Raw genomic sequence first — 17,500 nt, 5'->3', positions numbered from 1 at the left:
CGGCCAAACCCTACCCCGGCCAAACCCAAGGTCGGTTGTGATACAGTGCCTTAGACCACTCTGCCACTCGGGAACGATTTGACCTCTGACCTCATTAGGGCTTGTGTAAGGAAAAAGTGTGTGTGTGTGTGTGTGTACTGACCACTGTGCTCCTTCTTAAGGAAGAGCTTGAAGTCGACTCTGCCTCGTGGGTCACTGATCAGCTCCCAGAAGCTCAAGACCCAACGCTCCACACTCAACTTAGTGGGGATGTCCACACTGATGAAGAGAGAGAGGGGGGGAGGAGCGAGAGAGAGGGGGGAGGAGAGAGAGAGAGAGGGGGGAGGAGAGAGAGAGAGAGGGGGGAGGAGAGAGAGAGAGAGAGGGGGGAGGAGAGAGAGAGGGGGGAGGAGAGAGAGAGAGAGGGGGGAGTAGAGAGAGAGAGAGAGGGGGGAGGAGAGAGAGAGAGAGAGAGAGAGGGGGAGGAGAGAGAGAGAGAGAGGGGGGGGGGAGGAGAGAGAGAGAGAGAGAGGGGGGGGGAGGAGAGAGAGAGAGAGAGAGAGAGGGGGAGGAGAGAGAGAGAGAGAGAGGGGGGAGGAGAGAGAGAGAGAGAGGGGGAGGAGAGAGAGAGAGAGAGGGGGAGGAGAGAAAGAGAGAGAGGGGGGAGGAGAGAGAGAGAGAGAGAGAGAGAGAGGGGGGAGGAGAGAGAGAGAGAGAGAGAGAGAGAGAGAGAGAGAGAGAGAGAGAGAGAGAGAGAGAGAGAGTGGGGGAGAGAGAGGGGGAGGAGAGAGAGAGAGAGAGAGAGAGAGAGGGAGGGAGGAGAGTGGGGGAGAGAGGTGGAGAAGAGAGGTAGAGGCGAGAGAGAGAGGGGAGGAGAGAGAGGGGAGGAGAGAGAGAGAGAGAGAGAGAGAGAGGGGAGGAGAGAGAGAGGGGGGGAGGAGAGAGAGATTCTAATGAAATCATCATGATCTCCAATCAAGACTTTGATCAGTAGAATCATGTGTATTTCTACTGATCCGGAGCAAAACTGTGCACCTGTGTTCAGTTGCCAGAAATTACCTTCTTGAGTTGAGTTGCCAGAACTCATCACTGTCCGTTATCCAAGGGTTGCTGGGGACAGGGGTTGTCAGGAACGGGTCGTGATTGTGGTGGGTTGTCACGAACTTGACAAAGCTGAGGAGAACAGAGGGGACATAAACGCTGTGAATCTTCATCATACGTTGTCATCCCAAAAAGAATCATATATACAATAAAATAACTTCTCTCGTTATACTGTAACGTTGGGGTTTATTTTGGACGGGTCTTACATTTCTGAACACAATATTCATGTTGCTGGTCTCAGTCAGTCAATCAGTCAGTCAATCAGTCAGTCAGTCAGTCAGTCAGTCAGTCATTCAGCCAATCAATTCATCAAATGACCACACACAAACACAACCTATCAATCAATCAATCAATGAATGTGTGAAGTGTATTGAGAAGGACTTACGCTGTGAGGGACACAGACGATTTGACAGCTGACCTCATTAGGGCTTGTGTAAGGAAAATGTTCTGGGGAGCAGGAGAGAGGAGAGGATAGAGGGGATAAATAAGGAGGAGAGGAGAGGATAGAGGGGGATAAATAAGGAGGAGGAGAGGAGAGGATAGAGGGGGATAAATAAGGAGGAGGAGAGGAGAGGATAGAGGGGGATAAATAAGGAGGGGAGAGGATAGAGGGGGATAAATAAGGAGGAGGAGGAGAGGATAGAGGGGGATAAATAAGGAGGGGAGAGGATAGAGGATAGAGGGGGATAAATAAGGAGGAGGAGGAGAGGATAGAGGGGGATAAATAAGGAGGGGAGAGGATAGAGGGGGATAAATAAGGAGGAGGAGGAGAGGATAGAGGGGGATAAATAAGGAGGAGAGAGGAGAGGATAGAGGGGGATAAATAAGGAGGAGGAGAGGAGAGGATAGAGGGGGATAAATAAGGAGGAGGAGAGGATAGAGGGGGATAAATAAGGAGGAGAGGAGAGGATAGAGGGGGATAAATAAGGAGGAGAGGAGAGGATAGAGGGGGATAAATAAGGAGGAGGAGAGGATAGAGGGGGATAAATAAGGGGGAGAGGATAGAGGGGGATAAATAAGGAGGAGGAGAGGATAGAGGGGGATAAATAAGGAGGAGGAGAGGATAGAGGGGGATAAATAAGGAGGAGGAGAGGATAGAGGGGGATAAATAAGGAGGAGGAGAGGATAGAGGGGGATAAATAAGGAGGAGGAGGAGAGGATAGAGGGGGATAAATAAGGAGGAGGAGGAGAGGATAGAGGGGGATAAATAAGGAGGGGAGAGGATAGAGGGGGATAAATAAGGAGGAGGAGGAGAGGATAGAGGGGGATAAATAAGGAGGGGAGAGGATAGAGGGGGATAAATAAGGAGGGGGGAGGATAGAAGGGATAAATAAGGAGGAGAGGATAGAGGGGGATAAATAAGGAGGGGAGAGGATAGAGGGGGATAAATAAGGAGGAAGAGGAGTGAGAAGAGAGACGAGAAGAAGGAAAGAGGAGAGAATGAGAGAAGGAAAGAGGAGAGAAGAGAGGAAGGGAGAGGAGGAAGGATAGGAAGGAGAGAAGAGCGGAGAGGAAGAGGAGAAGAAAGGAGAGGAAGAGGAGATACATGATATGTCTGTAATTTCTGTACTTAATCTATTTTCTACACCAACACATAAACTTGAGTGCATTGGGTTATTCAGGTATTCCAGTGGGTTATTCAGGTATTCCAGTGCAGAAGTATGTCTAATGTCTTACGGTTCTCCTGACCACGTCGAAGGTCAACACCTGAAAACACACGAGAGAAGAACAGCTTGTTATTACAGGCAGAGCTCTTCTGTTCCACTGCTATCTAGGGTCACAACTAATGCACTCTCACACACACAATCCCTCTCGAAAGCAGGCTATACCACTCTCACACACACAATCCCTCTCGAAGGCAGGCTACAGCACAGTCACAGGCTACAGCACAGTCACAGGCTACAGCACAGTCACAGGCTACAGCACAGTCACAGGCTACAGCACAGTCACAGGCTACACGACAGTCACAGGCTACAGCACAGTCACAGGCTACACCACAGTCACAGGCTACACCACAGTCACAGGCTACACGACAGTCATAGACTACACCACAGTCACAGACTACACCACAGTCACAGGCTCCACCACAGTCACAGGCTACACCACAGTCACACATTACACCACAGTCACAGGCTACACCACAGTCACAGGCTACACCACAGTCACACATTACACCACAGTCACAGACTACACCACAGTCACAGGCTACACCACAGTCACAGGCTACACCACAGTCACAGGCTACACCACAGTCACAGGCTACACCACAGTCACACATTACACCACAGTCACAGACTACACCACAGTCACAGGCTACACCACAGTCACAGGCTACACCAGAGTCACAGGCTACACCACAGTCACAGGCTACACCACAGTCACAGGCTACAGCACAGTCACAGGCTACACCACAGTCACAGGCTACAGCACAGTCACAGGCTACAGCACAGTCACAGGCTACAGCACAGTCACAGACTACACCACAGTCACGGGCTACAGCACAGTCACAGGCTACACCACAGTCACAGGCTACACCACAGTCACAGGCTACACCACAGACTACACCACAGTCACAGGCTACACCACAGTCACAGACTACACCACAGTCACAGACTACACTACAGTCACACATTACACCACAGTCACAGGCATACACCACAGTCACAGGCATACACCACAGTCACAGACTACACCACAGTCACAGGCTACACCACAGTCACAGACTACACCACAGTCACAGGCTACACCACAGTCACAGGCTCCACCACAGTCACAGGCTACAACACAAGAAGATAAATCTGCATGGTAACAGGCATATTTAGGCAGGGTGAGTGAGTGAGTGTGTGTGTGTGAAGAAGATAAATCTGCATGGTAAGGCAGAAAGAGTGTGTGTGTGTGTGTGCGTAAACAATCCTCTCGACAACAGGTGAAGGATGTGATGGAATAGAATCTGAAGGAAGAGACGACAGAACAAACAGTCAAATGAAGAGCAGAGAAAATACAAACCCCTCTAACCCAAACCCCTCCAACCCAAACCCCTCCAACCCAAACCCCTCCAACCCAAACCCCTCTAACCCAAACCCCTCCAACCCAAACCCCTCCAACCCAAACCCCTCTAACCCAAACCCCTCCAACCCAAACCCCTCTAACCCAAACCCCTCCGACCCAAACCCCTCTGACCCAAACCCCTCCAACCCAAACCCCTCCAACCCAAACCCCTCTAACCCAAACCCCTCCAACCCAAACCCCTCTAACCCAAACCCCTCCAACCCAAACCCCTCTAACCCAAACCCCTCTAACCCAAACCCCTCCAACCCAAACCCCTCTAACCCAAACCCCTCTAACCCAAACCCTCCAACCCAAACCCCTCCAACCCAAACCCCTCCAACCCAAACCCCTCTAACCCAAACCCCTCCAACCCAAACCCCTCTAACCCAAACCCCTCTAACCCAAACCCCTCCAACCCAAACCCCTCCAACCCAAACCCCTCCAACCCAAACCCCTCCAACCCAAACCCCTCTAACCCAAACCCCTCCAACCCAAAAAGGCCTGTGGTGTTGAAATCTTTGACTATGCTGTACATAGTCAAAGATTTCAACACAGGGAGCATAGCCCTGCTATTGAGAAAGGCCGCCGTAGGCAGACATGGCTCTCAAGAGAAGACAGGCTATGTGCACACTGCCCACAAAATGAGGTGGAAACTGAGCTGCACTTCCTAACCTCCTGCCAAATGTATGACCATATTAGAGAGACATATTTCCCTCAGATTACACAGATCCACAAAGAATTCGAAAACAAACCCAATGTTGATAAACTCCCATATCTACTGGGTGAAATTCCACAGTGTGCCATCACAGCAGCAAGATGTGTGACCTGTTGCCACGAGAAAAGGGCAACCAGTGAAAAACACACACCATTGTAAATACAACCCATATTTATGTTTATTTATTTTCCCTTTTGTACTTTAACAATTTGCACATAATATGACATTTGTAATGTCTTTATTATTTTGGAACTTTTGTGAGTGTAATGTTTACTATTCATTTTTATTGTTTATTTCACTTTTGTTTATCATCTACTTCACTTTCTTTGGCAATGTAAACAAGTTTCCCATGCCAATAAAGGCCCTTAATTTGAAATTGAGAGGTAGAGTGAGAGGTAGAGTGGTAGAGTGAGAGGTAGAGAAGTAGAGAGACAGACATTGCTTTGGCAATGTTAACATATGTTTCCCATGCCAATAAAGCCCATTGAATTGAGAGAGAGAGAGAGAGAGAGAGAGAGAGGTAGAGAGATAGAGAGGTAGAGAGAGAGAGGTAGAGAGAGAGAGGTAGAGAGTGAGAGGTAGAGAGTGAGAGAGAGAGAGAGAGGTAGAGAGAGAGAGGTAGAGAGTGAGAGGTAGAGAGAGAGAGGTAGAGAGAGAGAGGTAGAGAGAGAGAGGTAGAGAGAGAGAGAGGTAGAGAGAGAGAGAGAGAGAGGTAGAGAAGTAGAGAGAGAGAGAGAGAACTGTAGTCTAGTAGCCTCTCTAGAGTGAGAGGTAGAGAGAGAGAGAGAACTGTAGTCTAGTAGCCTCTAGAGTGAGAGGTAGAGAAGTAGAGAGAGAGAGAGAACTGTAGTCTTAGTAGCCTCTCTAGAGTGAGAGGTAGAGAAGTAGAGAGAGAGAGAGAACTGTAGTCTAGTAGCCTCTCTAGAGTGTGACGACCCTCCCACTCTGTCTGCCATATTATGTCTTTGTTCTTGTTTCCTTATTAGGATGCCGGTGGGCGGAGTTGGGAGGGTCGTCAGCTTTATGGGAAACACCTGGGCCAGGTGTCTCCCAGGATAAATAGACCTCTTCCACATTCATGGAGGAGACTCTCTCCATGCAGACACCTTTGTAGATTGTGTTGTGGTTCTTGGTGGCCTTTTGTTTGTTTGCTTTGGCACCTTTCAACACCCTGCATTATCACATTCATGCATGCAAAATACTCACTTACACTACTGATTACTGATTACACACACCATTGTATATTTTCCTTAGTTGCTTTAGTTAATAAATATATATTTTGTTACTCCTTAAAAGAATTTCAGCACATTACATCCAACCTCTGTAACACAGAAGTAGAATCTTGTGTAATTTGGTCAGCAGTGTGAACGTCTGTGTTCATAGTGTTAGAAACTGATGTATCCGCAACCCCCCCCCCCCCCCCCGATCTGCATGGGCACAAACCCCCCCCACCCCCGATCTGCATGGGCACCCCCCCTACCCCCGATCTGCATGGGCACACCCCCCCCTACCCCCGACCTTCATGGGCACAACCCCCCCCCTACCCCGATCTGCATGGGCACAGGTTGCATATTTCAACCTCAATCCAGGAAGTCCAGAATAAATCCTATTGAGATAACAAGGATGCATCCCAAACGACAACATATTATACACTGAGTGTAATATGATCCCTTATTGATGTCACTTGTTGAATCCACTTCAATCAGTGTAGATGAAGGGGAGGAGACCTGGTTAAAGAGGAAGGGGAGGAGACCTGGTTAAAGAGGAAGGGGAGGAGACCTGGTTAAAGAGGAAGGGGAGGAGACCTGGTTAAAGAGGAAGGGGAGGAGACCTGGTTAAAGAGGAAGGGGAGGAGACCAGGTTAAAGAGGAAGGGGAGGAGACCAGGTTAAAGAGGAAGGGGAGGAGACCTGGTTAAAGAGGAAGGGGAGGAGACCAGGTTAAAGAGGAAGGGGAGGAGACCTGGTTAAAGATGAAGGGGAGGAGACCTGGTTAAAGATGAAGGGGAGGAGACCTGGTTAAAGAGGAAGGGGAGGAGACCTGGTTAAAGAGGAAGGGGAGGAGACCAGGTTAAAGAGGAAGGGGAGGAGACCTGGTTAAAGAGGAAGGGGAGGAGACCAGGTTAAAGAGGAAGGGGAGGAGACCAGGTTAAAGAGGAAGGGGAGGAGACCTGGTTAAAGAGGAAGGGGAGGAGACCAGGTTAAAGAGGAAGGGGAGGAGACGGGTTTAAAGGAGGATTTTTAAGCCTTGAGACAATTGAGACATGGATTGTGTCTGTGTTGCCATTCAGAGGGTGAATGGGCAAGACAAAATATTTAAGTGCCTTTGAACGATTTGTGTCAAGAACTGCAACGCTGCTGGGTTTGTCACGCTCAACAGTTTCCTGTGTGTATCAAGAATGGCCCACCACCCAAAGGACATCCAGCCAACTTGACCCAACTGTGGAAAGCATTGGGGTCAACATGGGCCAGCATCCCTGTGGAACGCCTTCAACACCTTGTAGAGTCAACATGGGCCAGCATCCCTGTGGAACGCTTTCAACACCTTGTAGAGTCAACATGGGCCAGCATCCCTGTGGAACGCTTTCAACACCTTGTAGAGTCAACATGGGCCAGCATCCCTGTGGAACGCTTTCAACACCTTGTAGAGTTGAAGCTGTTCTGAGAGCAAAGGAAGGGGGAAACTCAATATCAGAAAGGTGTCCTTGATGTTTTGTACACTCAGTGTATAATGTACAGGGTGCATTTGGGACCCACTCTGTTTTCTAAGGGAAATGTCTCAGAGAGCACAGTACTCACCTGTTACCTCCTCTGCATTGGGGTCAATGAGACGGTCCAGACCATAGTCCATGGCACTGTGTGTCCGACGCTGTGGACACACCAAGCACCTGTTTAGTCAGTCTGATGTGCTGTAACTCAACATATTATCTCCAGAGTCTGGAGCACAGAACCCTGGGTAAGGAACTGGGGCACAGACCCCTGGGTAAGGAACTGGGGCACAGACCCGTGGGTAAGGAACTGGGGCACAGACCCCCGGGTAAGGAACTGGGGCACAGACCCCTGGGAAAGGAACTGGGGCACAGACCCCTGGGTAAGGAACTGGAGCACAGACCCCTGGGTAAGGAACTGGTGCACAGACCCCTGGGTAAGAAACTGGATGAGCTTACCGATGTTTTCCAAACAGATCTGGCACCAACATCCTCAATCATTTGAATGAGAACATTATATTACTTGTATTTAATTGTTTTTTTATTTAACCCTTATTAGGTTGACTGAGAAACACGTTCTCATTTACAGCAACGTCCTGGGGAATAGTTACAGGGGAGAGGAGGGGGGATGAATGAACCAATAGGAAGCTACTTGAACACGTTCCAACTCCTTTCTGCCTCTAATTTGTCCTTTTGGAAGTTTTTCCTAGTAAACCTTTTTGTTGGATTTTCCTCAGTGTTGTCAAGCAGCCCTCCTAGTTTCCTGCTGCAGCGTGGAGGTCTACCTGAACTGAGTAACAGGTTTGATTTTCCTCAGTGTTGTCAAGCAGCCCTCCTAGTTTCCTGCTGCAGCGTGGAGGTCTACCTGAACTGAGTAACAGGTTTGATTTTCCTCAGTGTTGTCAAGCAGCCCTCCTAGTTTCCTGCTGCAGCGTGGAGGTCTACCTGAACTGAGTAACAGGTTTGATTTTCCTCAGTGTTGTCAAGCAGCCCTCCTAGTTTCCTGCTGCAGCGTGGAGGTCTACCTGAACTGAGTAACAGGTTTGATTTTCCTCAGTGTTGTCAAGCAGCCCTCCTAGTTTCCTGCTGCAGCGTGGAGGTCTACCTGAACTGAGTAACAGGTTTGATTTTCCTCAGTGTTGTCAAGCAGCCCTCCTAGTTTCCTGCTGCAGCGTGGAGGTCTACCTGAACTGAGTAACAGGTTTGATTTTCCTCAGTGTTGTCAAGCAGCCCTCCTAGTTTCCTGCTGCAGCGTGGAGGTCTACCTGAACTGAGTAACAGGTTTGATTTTCCTCAGTGTTGTCAAGCAGCCCTCCTAGTTTCCTGCTGCAGCGTGGAGGTCTACCTGAACTGAGTAACAGGTTTGATTTTCCTCAGTGTTGTCAAGCAGCCCTCCTAGTTTCCTGGTGCAGCGTGGAGGCCTACCTGAACTGAGTAACAGGTTTGATTTTCCTCAGTGTTGTCAAGCAGCCCTCCTAGTTTCCTGCTGCAGCGTGGAGGTCTACCTGAACTGAGTAACAGGTTTGATTTTCCTCAGTGTTGTCAAGCAGCCCTCCTAGTTTCCTGCTGCAGCGTGGAGGTCTACCTGAACTGAGTAACAGGTTTGATTTTCCTCAGTGTTGTCAAGCAGCCCTCCTAGTTTCCTGGTGCAGCGTGGAGGTCTACCTGAACTGAGTAACAGGTTTGATTTTCCTCAGTGTTGTCAAGCAGCCCTCCTAGTTTCCTGCTGCAGCGTGGAGGTCTACCTGAACTGAGTAACAGGTTTGATTTTCCTCAGTGTTGTCAAGCAGCCCTCCTAGTTTCCTGCTGCAGCGTGGAGGCCTACCTGAACTGAGTAACAGGTTTGATTTTCCTCAGTGTTGTCAAGCAGCCCTCCTAGTTTCCTGCTGCAGCGTGGAGTCCTACCTGAACTGAGTAACAGGTTTGATTTTCCTCAGTGTTGTCAAGCAGCCCTCCTAGTTTCCTGCTGCAGCGTGGAGGCCTACCTGAACTGAGTAACAGGTTTGATTTTCCTCAGTGTTGTCAAGCAGCCCTCCTAGTTTCCTGCTGCAGCGTGGAGGCCTACCTGAACTGAGTAACAGGTTTGATTTTCCTCAGTGTTGTCAAGCAGCCCTCCTAGTTTCCTGCTGCAGCGTGGAGTCCTACCTGATCTGAATAACAGGTTTGATTTCCCTCAGTGTTGTCAAGCAGCCCTCCTAGTTTCCTGCTGCAGCGTGGAGGTCTACCTGAACTGAGTAACAGGTATGATTTTCCTCAGTGTTGTCAAGCAGCCCTCCTAGTTTCCTGGTGCAGCGTGGAGGCCTACCTGAACTGAGTAACAGGTTTGATTTTTTCCCCATGTCCTAAAAACACCTCGTATCATTTCCCCTGTGTTCTATTACATCACACATAGTCCTTGGCGATGCCCCCCCCCCCCCCCCCCCCAAAAAAAAACTGACGACCGACTGTAGACCTCTAGTTCTGGATGAGGCTGACGCTCTGCTGCTGTTCTGTCTGTCTGGACCACGGCCTCATGGAGACAGAGAGACACAATAACACTCAACATCTCTATGCAGGAAACTGGTAGTCCACCCAGCAGCCTTGAGTTCAAGTTGAAAGACTGAAAAGAATGAGACTGTTATGTTGAAAGACTGAAAAGAATGAGACTGTTATGTTGAAAGACAGAACAGGAACCGTTGATGGGGTAAATGACTTAGTTATTGAAACGGGGCGTAGTATTGTGTCATGGACAGACTAGAGAAACTTGTTATTATTGGTCATGTAATAACATTACAGGTCTCATAGAGGTCTCATAGAAGTCTCTTAGAGGTCTCATAGAGGTCTCATAGGGGGACTCATTCATGTCTCATTCAGGCCTCATAGAGGTCTCATTCAGGTCTCATAGAGGTCTCATAGGGGTCTCATAGAAGTCTCATAGGGGTCTCATAGGGGGACTCATTCAGGTCTCATTCAGGCCTCATAGAGGTCTCATTCAGGTCTCATAGAGGTCTCATAGGGGTCTCATAGAGGTCTCATAGAGGTCTCATAGAGGTCGCATAGGGGGACTCATTCAGGTCTCATTCAGGCCTCATAGAGGTCTCATTCAGGTCTCATATAGGTCTCATAGGGGTCTCATAGAGGTCTCATAGAGGTCTCATAGGGGGACTCATTCAGGTCTCATTCAGGCCTCATTCAGGCCTCAGAGGTCTCATAGGGGTCTCATAGAGGTCTCATTCAGGTCTCATAGAGGTCTCATAGAGGACTCATAGTCTCATTCAGGTCTCATAGAGCTCTCATACAGGTCTCATAGGGGTCTCATACAGGTCTCATAGGGGTCTCATACAGGACTCATATAGGTCTCATAGGGGTCTCATTCAGGTCTCATAGGGGTCTCATTCAGGTCTCATAGAGGTCTCATTCAGGACTCATAGAGGTCTCATAGAGATATCATTCAGGTCTCATAGAGGTCTCATTCAGGTTTCAGAGGTCTCATAGGGGTCTCATACAGGACTCATAGAGGACTCATAGAGGTCTCATAGGGGTCTCATTCAGGTCTCATAGAGGTCTCATTCAGGTCTCAAAAGGGTCTAATTCAGGTCTCATTCAGGTCTCATAGAGGTCTCATTCAGGTCTCATAGAGGTCTCATAGGGGTCTCATAGAGGTCTCATAGAGGTCTCATAGGGGGACTCATTCAGGTCTCATTCAGGCCTCATAGAGGTCTCATTCAGGTCTCATATAGGTCTCATAGGGGTCTCATAGCGGTCTCATAGAGGTCTCATAGGGGGACTCATTCAGGTCTCATTCAGGCCTCATTCAGGCCTCATAGAGGTCTCATTCAGGTCTCATAGAGGTCTCATAGGGGTCTCATAGAAGTCTCATAGGGGTCTCATAGGGGGACTCATTCAGGTCTCATTCAGGCCTCATAGAGGTCTCATTCAGGTCTCATAGAGGTCTCATAGGGGTCTCATAGAGGTCTCATAGAGGTCGCATAGGGGGACTCATTCAGGTCTCATTCAGGCCTCATAGAGGTCTCATTCAGGTCTCATATAGGTCTCATAGGGGTCTCATAGAGGTCTCATAGAGGTCTCATAGGGGGACTCATTCAGGTCTCATTCAGGCCTCATTCAGGCCTCATAGAGGTCTCATAGGGGTCTCATAGAGGTCTCATTCAGGTCTCATAGAGGTCTCATAGAGGACTCATAGTCTCATTCAGGTCTCATAGAGCTCTCATACAGGTCTCATAGGGGTCTCATACAGGTCTCATAGGGGTCTCATACAGGACTCATATAGGTCTCATAGGGGTCTCATTCAGGTCTCATAGGGGTCTCATTCAGGTCTCATAGAGGTCTCATTCAGGACTCATAGAGGTCTCATAGAGATATCATTCAGGTCTCATAGAGGTCTCATTCAGGTTTCAGAGGTCTCATAGGGGTCTCATACAGGACTCATAGAGGACTCATAGAGGTCTCATAGGGGTCTCATTCAGGTCTCATAGAGGTCTCATTCAGGTCTCAAAAGGGTCTAATTCAGGTCTCATTCAGGTCTCATAGAGGTCTCATTCAGGTCTCATAGAGGTCTCATAGGGGTCTCATAGAGGTCTCATAGAGGTCTCATAGGGGGACTCATTCAGGTCTCATTCAGGCCTCATAGAGGTCTCATTCAGGTCTCATATAGGTCTCATAGGGGTCTCATAGCGGTCTCATAGAGGTCTCATAGGGGGACTCATTCAGGTCTCATTCAGGCCTCATTCAGGCCTCATAGAGGTCTCATTCAGGTCTCATAGAGGTCTCATAGGGGTCTCATAGAAGTCTCATAGGGGTCTCATAGGGGGACTCATTCAGGTCTCATTCAGGCCTCATAGAGGTCTCATTCAGGTCTCATAGAGGTCTCATAGGGGTCTCATAGAGGTCTCATAGAGGTCGCATAGGGGGACTCATTCAGGTCTCATTCAGGCCTCATAGAGGTCTCATTCAGGTCTCATATAGGTCTCATAGGGGTCTCATAGAGGTCTCATAGAGGTCTCATAGGGGGACTCATTCAGGTCTCATTCAGGCCTCATTCAGGCCTCATAGAGGTCTCATAGGGGTCTCATAGAGGTCTCATTCAGGTCTCATAGAGGTCTCATAGAGGACTCATAGTCTCATTCAGGTCTCATAGAGCTCTCATACAGGTCTCATAGGGGTCTCATACAGGTCTCATAGGGGTCTCATACAGGACTCATATAGGTCTCATAGGGGTCTCATTCAGGTCTCATAGGGGTCTCATTCAGGTCTCATAGAGGTCTCATTCAGGACTCATAGAGGTCTCATAGAGATATCATTCAGGTCTCATAGAGGTCTCATTCAGGTTTCAGAGGTCTCATAGGGGTCTCATACAGGACTCATAGAGGACTCATAGAGGTCTCATAGGGGTCTCATTCAGGTCTCATAGAGGTCTCATTCAGGTCTCAAAAGGGTCTAATTCAGGTCTCATTCAGGTCTCATAGAGGTCTCATTCAGGTCTCATAGAGGTCTCATAGGGGTCTCATAGAGGTCTCATAGAGGTCTCATAGGGGGACTCATTCAGGTCTCATTCAGGCCTCATAGAGGTCTCATTCAGGTCTCATATAGGTCTCATAGGGGTCTCATAGCGGTCTCATAGAGGTCTCATAGGGGGACTCATTCAGGTCTCATTCAGGCCTCATTCAGGCCTCATAGAGGTCTCATAGGGGTCTCATAGAGGTCTCATTCAGGTCTCATAGAGGTCTCATAGTCTCATTCAGGTCTCATAGAGGTCTCATACAGGTCTCATAGGGGTCTCATAGGGGTCTCATACAGGACTCAGAGGTCTCATAGGGGTCTCATTCAGGTCTCAGAGGTCTCATTCAGGTCTCATAGAGGTCTCATTCAGGTCTCATAGAGGTCTCATAGGGGTCTCATAGAAGTCTCATAGGGGTCTCATAGGGGGACTCATTCAGGTCTCATTCAGGCCTCATAGAGGTCTCATTCAGGTCTTATAGAGGTCTCATAGGGGTCTCATAGAGGTCTCATAGAGGTCGCATAGGGGGACTCATTCAGGTCTCATTCAGGCCTCATAGAGGTCTCATTCAGGTCTCATATAGGTCTCATAGGGGTCTCATAGAGGTCTCATAGAGGTCTCATAGGGCGACTCATTCAGGTCTCATTCAGGACTCATAGAGGTCTCATAGAGATATCATTCAGGTCTCATAGAGGTCTCATTCAGGTTTCAGAGGTCTCATAGGGGTCTCATACAGCACTCATAGAGGACTCATAGAGGTCTCATAGGGGTCTCATTCAGGTCTCATAGAGGTCTCATTCAGGTCTCAAAAGGGTCTAATTCAGGTCTCATAGAGGTCTCATTCAGGTCTCATAGAGGTCTCATTCAGGTCTCATAGAGGTCTCATAGGGGTCTCATAGAGGTCTCATAGGGGGACTCATTCAGGTCTCATTCAGGCCTCATAGAGGTCTCATAGGGGTCTCATAGCGGTCTCATAGAGGTCTCATAGGGGGACTCATTCAGGTCTCATTCAGGCCTCATTCAGGCCTCATAGAGGTCTCATAGGGGTCTCATACAGGACTCAGAGGTCTCATAGGGGTCTCATTCAGGTCTCAGAGGTCTCATTCAGGTCTCATAGGAGTCTCATTCAGGTCTCATAGAGGTCTCATTCAGGTCTCATAGAGGTCTCATAGAGATATCATTCAGGTCTCATTCAGGTCTCATAGAGGTCTCATAGAGATATCATTCAGGTCTCATAGAGGTCTCATTCAGGTTTCAGAGGTCTCATAGGGGTCTCATTCAGGTCTCATAGGGGTCTCATAGGAGTCTCATAGAGGTCTCATTCAGGTCTCATAGAGGTCTCATAGTCTCATTCAGGTCTCATAGAGGTCTCATACAGGTCTCATAGGGGTCTCATACAGGACTCAGAGGTCTCATAGGGGTCTCATTCAGGTCTCAGAGGTCTCATTCAGGTCTCATAGGGGTCTCATTCAGGTCTCATAGAGGTCTCATTCAGGTCTCATAGAGGTCTCATAGAGATATCATTCAGGTCTCATTCAGGTCTCATAGAGGTCTCATAGAGATATCATTCAGGTCTCATAGAGGTCTCATTCAGGTTTCAGAGGTCTCATAGGGGTCTCATACAGGACTCATAGAGGACTCATAGAGGTCTCATAGGGGTCTCATTCAGGTCTCATAGAGGTCTCATTCAGGTCTCAAAAGGGTCTAATTCAGGTCTCATTCAGGTCTCATAGAGGTCTCATTCAGGTCTCATAGAGGTCTCATAGGGGTCTCATAGAGGTCTCATAGAGGTCTCATAGGGGGACTCATTCAGGTCTCATTCAGGCCTCATAGAGGTCTCATTCAGGTCTCATATAGGTCTCATAGGGGTCTCATAGCGGTCTCATAGAGGTCTCATAGGGGGACTCATTCAGGTCTCATTCAGGCCTCATTCAGGCCTCATAGAGGTCTCATTCAGGTCTCATAGAGGTCTCATAGGGGTCTCATAGAAGTCTCATAGGGGTCTCATAGGGGGACTCATTCAGGTCTCATTCAGGCCTCATAGAGGTCTCATTCAGGTCTCATAGAGGTCTCATAGGGGTCTCATAGAGGTCTCATAGAGGTCGCATAGGGGGACTCATTCAGGTCTCATTCAGGCCTCATAGAGGTCTCATTCAGGTCTCATATAGGTCTCATAGGGGTCTCATAGAGGTCTCATAGAGGTCTCATAGGGGGACTCATTCAGGTCTCATTCAGGCCTCATTCAGGCCTCATAGAGGTCTCATAGGGGTCTCATAGAGGTCTCATTCAGGTCTCATAGAGGTCTCATAGAGGACTCATAGTCTCATTCAGGTCTCATAGAGCTCTCATACAGGTCTCATAGGGGTCTCATACAGGTCTCATAGGGGTCTCATACAGGACTCATATAGGTCTCATAGGGGTCTCATTCAGGTCTCATAGGGGTCTCATTCAGGTCTCATAGAGGTCTCATTCAGGACTCATAGAGGTCTCATAGAGATATCATTCAGGTCTCATAGAGGTCTCATTCAGGTTTCAGAGGTCTCATAGGGGTCTCATACAGGACTCATAGAGGACTCATAGAGGTCTCATAGGGGTCTCATTCAGGTCTCATAGAGGTCTCATTCAGGTCTCAAAAGGGTCTAATTCAGGTCTCATTCAGGTCTCATAGAGGTCTCATTCAGGTCTCATAGAGGTCTCATAGGGGTCTCATAGAGGTCTCATAGAGGTCTCATAGGGGGACTCATTCAGGTCTCATTCAGGCCTCATAGAGGTCTCATTCAGGTCTCATATAGGTCTCATAGGGGTCTCATAGCGGTCTCATAGAGGTCTCATAGGGGGACTCATTCAGGTCTCATTCAGGCCTCATTCAGGCCTCATAGAGGTCTCATAGGGGTCTCATAGAGGTCTCATTCAGGTCTCATAGAGGTCGCATAGTCTCATTCAGGTCTCATAGAGGTCTCATACAGGTCTCATAGGGGTCTCATAGGGGTCTCATACAGGACTCAGAGGTCTCATAGGGGTCTCATTCAGGTCTCAGAGGTCTCATTCAGGTCTCATAGAGGTCTCATTCAGGTCTCATAGAGGTCTCATAGGGGTCTCATAGAAGTCTCATAGGGGTCTCATAGGGGGACTCATTCAGGTCTCATTCAGGCCTCATAGAGGTCTCATTCAGGTCTTATAGAGGTCTCATAGGGGTCTCATAGAGGTCTCATAGAGGTCGCATAGGGGGACTCATTCAGGTCTCATTCAGGCCTCATAGAGGTCTCATTCAGGTCTCATATAGGTCTCATAGGGGTCTCATAGAGGTCTCATAGAGGTCTCATAGGGGGACTCATTCAGGTCTCATTCAGGACTCATAGAGGTCTCATAGAGATATCATTCAGGTCTCATAGAGGTCTCATTCAGGTTTCAGAGGTCTCATAGGGGTCTCATACAGCACTCATAGAGGACTCATAGAGGTCTCATAGGGGTCTCATTCAGGTCTCATAGAGGTCTCATTCAGGTCTCAAAAGGGTCTAATTCAGGTCTCATAGAGGTCTCATTCAGGTCTCATAGAGGTCTCATTCAGGTCTCATAGAGGTCTCATAGGGGTCTCATAGAGGTCTCATAGGGGGACTCATTCAGGTCTCATTCAGGCCTCATAGAGGTCTCATAGGGGTCTCATAGCGGTCTCATAGAGGTCTCATAGGGGGACTCATTCAGGTCTCATTCAGGCCTCATTCAGGCCTCATAGAGGTCTCATAGGGGTCTCATACAGGACTCAGAGGTCTCATAGGGGTCTCATTCAGGTCTCAGAGGTCTCATTCAGGTCTCATAGGAGTCTCATTCAGGTCTCATAGAGGTCTCATTCAGGTCTCATAGAGGTCTCATAGAGATATCATTCAGGTCTCATTCAGGTCTCATAGAGGTCTCATAGAGATATCATTCAGGTCTCATAGAGGTCTCATTCAGGTTTCAGAGGTCTCATAGGGGTCTCATTCAGGTCTCATAGGGGTCTCATAGGAGTCTCATAGAGGTCTCATTCAGGTCTCATAGAGGTCTCATAGTCTCATTCAGGTCTCATAGAGGTCTCATACAGGTCTCATAGGGGTCTCATACAGGACTCAGAGGTCTCATAGGGGTCTCATTCAGGTCTCAGAGGTCTCATTCAGGTCTCATAGGGGTCTCATTCAGGTCTCATAGAGGTCTCATTCAGGTCTCATAGAGGTCTCATAGAGATATCATTCAGGTCTCATTCAGGTCTCATAGAGGTCTCATAGAGATATCATTCAGGTCTCATAGAGGTCTCATTCAGGTTTCAGAGGTCTCATAGGGGTCTCATTCAGGTCTCATAGAGGTCTCATTCAGGTCTCATAGGGGTCTCATTCAGGTCTCATAGGGGGACTCATTCAGGCCTCATAGAGGTCTCATAGGGGTCTAATTCAGGTCTCATAGAGGTCTCATTCAGGTCTCAT

The 17,500-nt window shown here is 48.5% G+C and overlaps 1 protein-coding gene across 4 annotated transcripts in view; it reads right to left on the bottom strand.

Moving 5' to 3' along the window:
• rgs9a (regulator of G protein signaling 9a) overlaps positions 1 to 17,500 on the bottom strand; it is a 39,167-nt gene that overhangs the window by 6,307 nt on the left and 15,360 nt on the right. For 2 of the 4 annotated variants that reach the window (XM_031819973.1, XM_031819974.1), the window contains exons 9-13: positions 7,648 to 7,710; positions 2,758 to 2,787; positions 1,466 to 1,527; positions 1,039 to 1,152; positions 143 to 258 (exon numbers count right to left, since the gene is read on the bottom strand). In XM_031819973.1, coding sequence (XP_031675833.1) covers positions 143 to 258; positions 1,039 to 1,152; positions 1,466 to 1,527; positions 2,758 to 2,787; positions 7,648 to 7,710 — 385 coding nt within the window. The remainder of the gene's footprint in view (positions 1 to 142; positions 259 to 1,038; positions 1,153 to 1,465; positions 1,528 to 2,757; positions 2,788 to 7,647; positions 7,711 to 17,500) is intronic. The other 2 variants (XM_031819976.1, XM_031819977.1) reach the window with 1 other exon arrangement.

The sequence above is a fragment of the Oncorhynchus kisutch genome, unplaced genomic scaffold (genome assembly GCF_002021735.2).
Source record: "Oncorhynchus kisutch isolate 150728-3 unplaced genomic scaffold, Okis_V2 scaffold2905, whole genome shotgun sequence".
NCBI classification, from domain to species: domain Eukaryota; kingdom Metazoa; phylum Chordata; class Actinopteri; order Salmoniformes; family Salmonidae; genus Oncorhynchus; species Oncorhynchus kisutch.
Note: the sequence above shows the minus strand (reverse complement) of the source record. Positions and strands in the feature narration are given on the sequence as shown.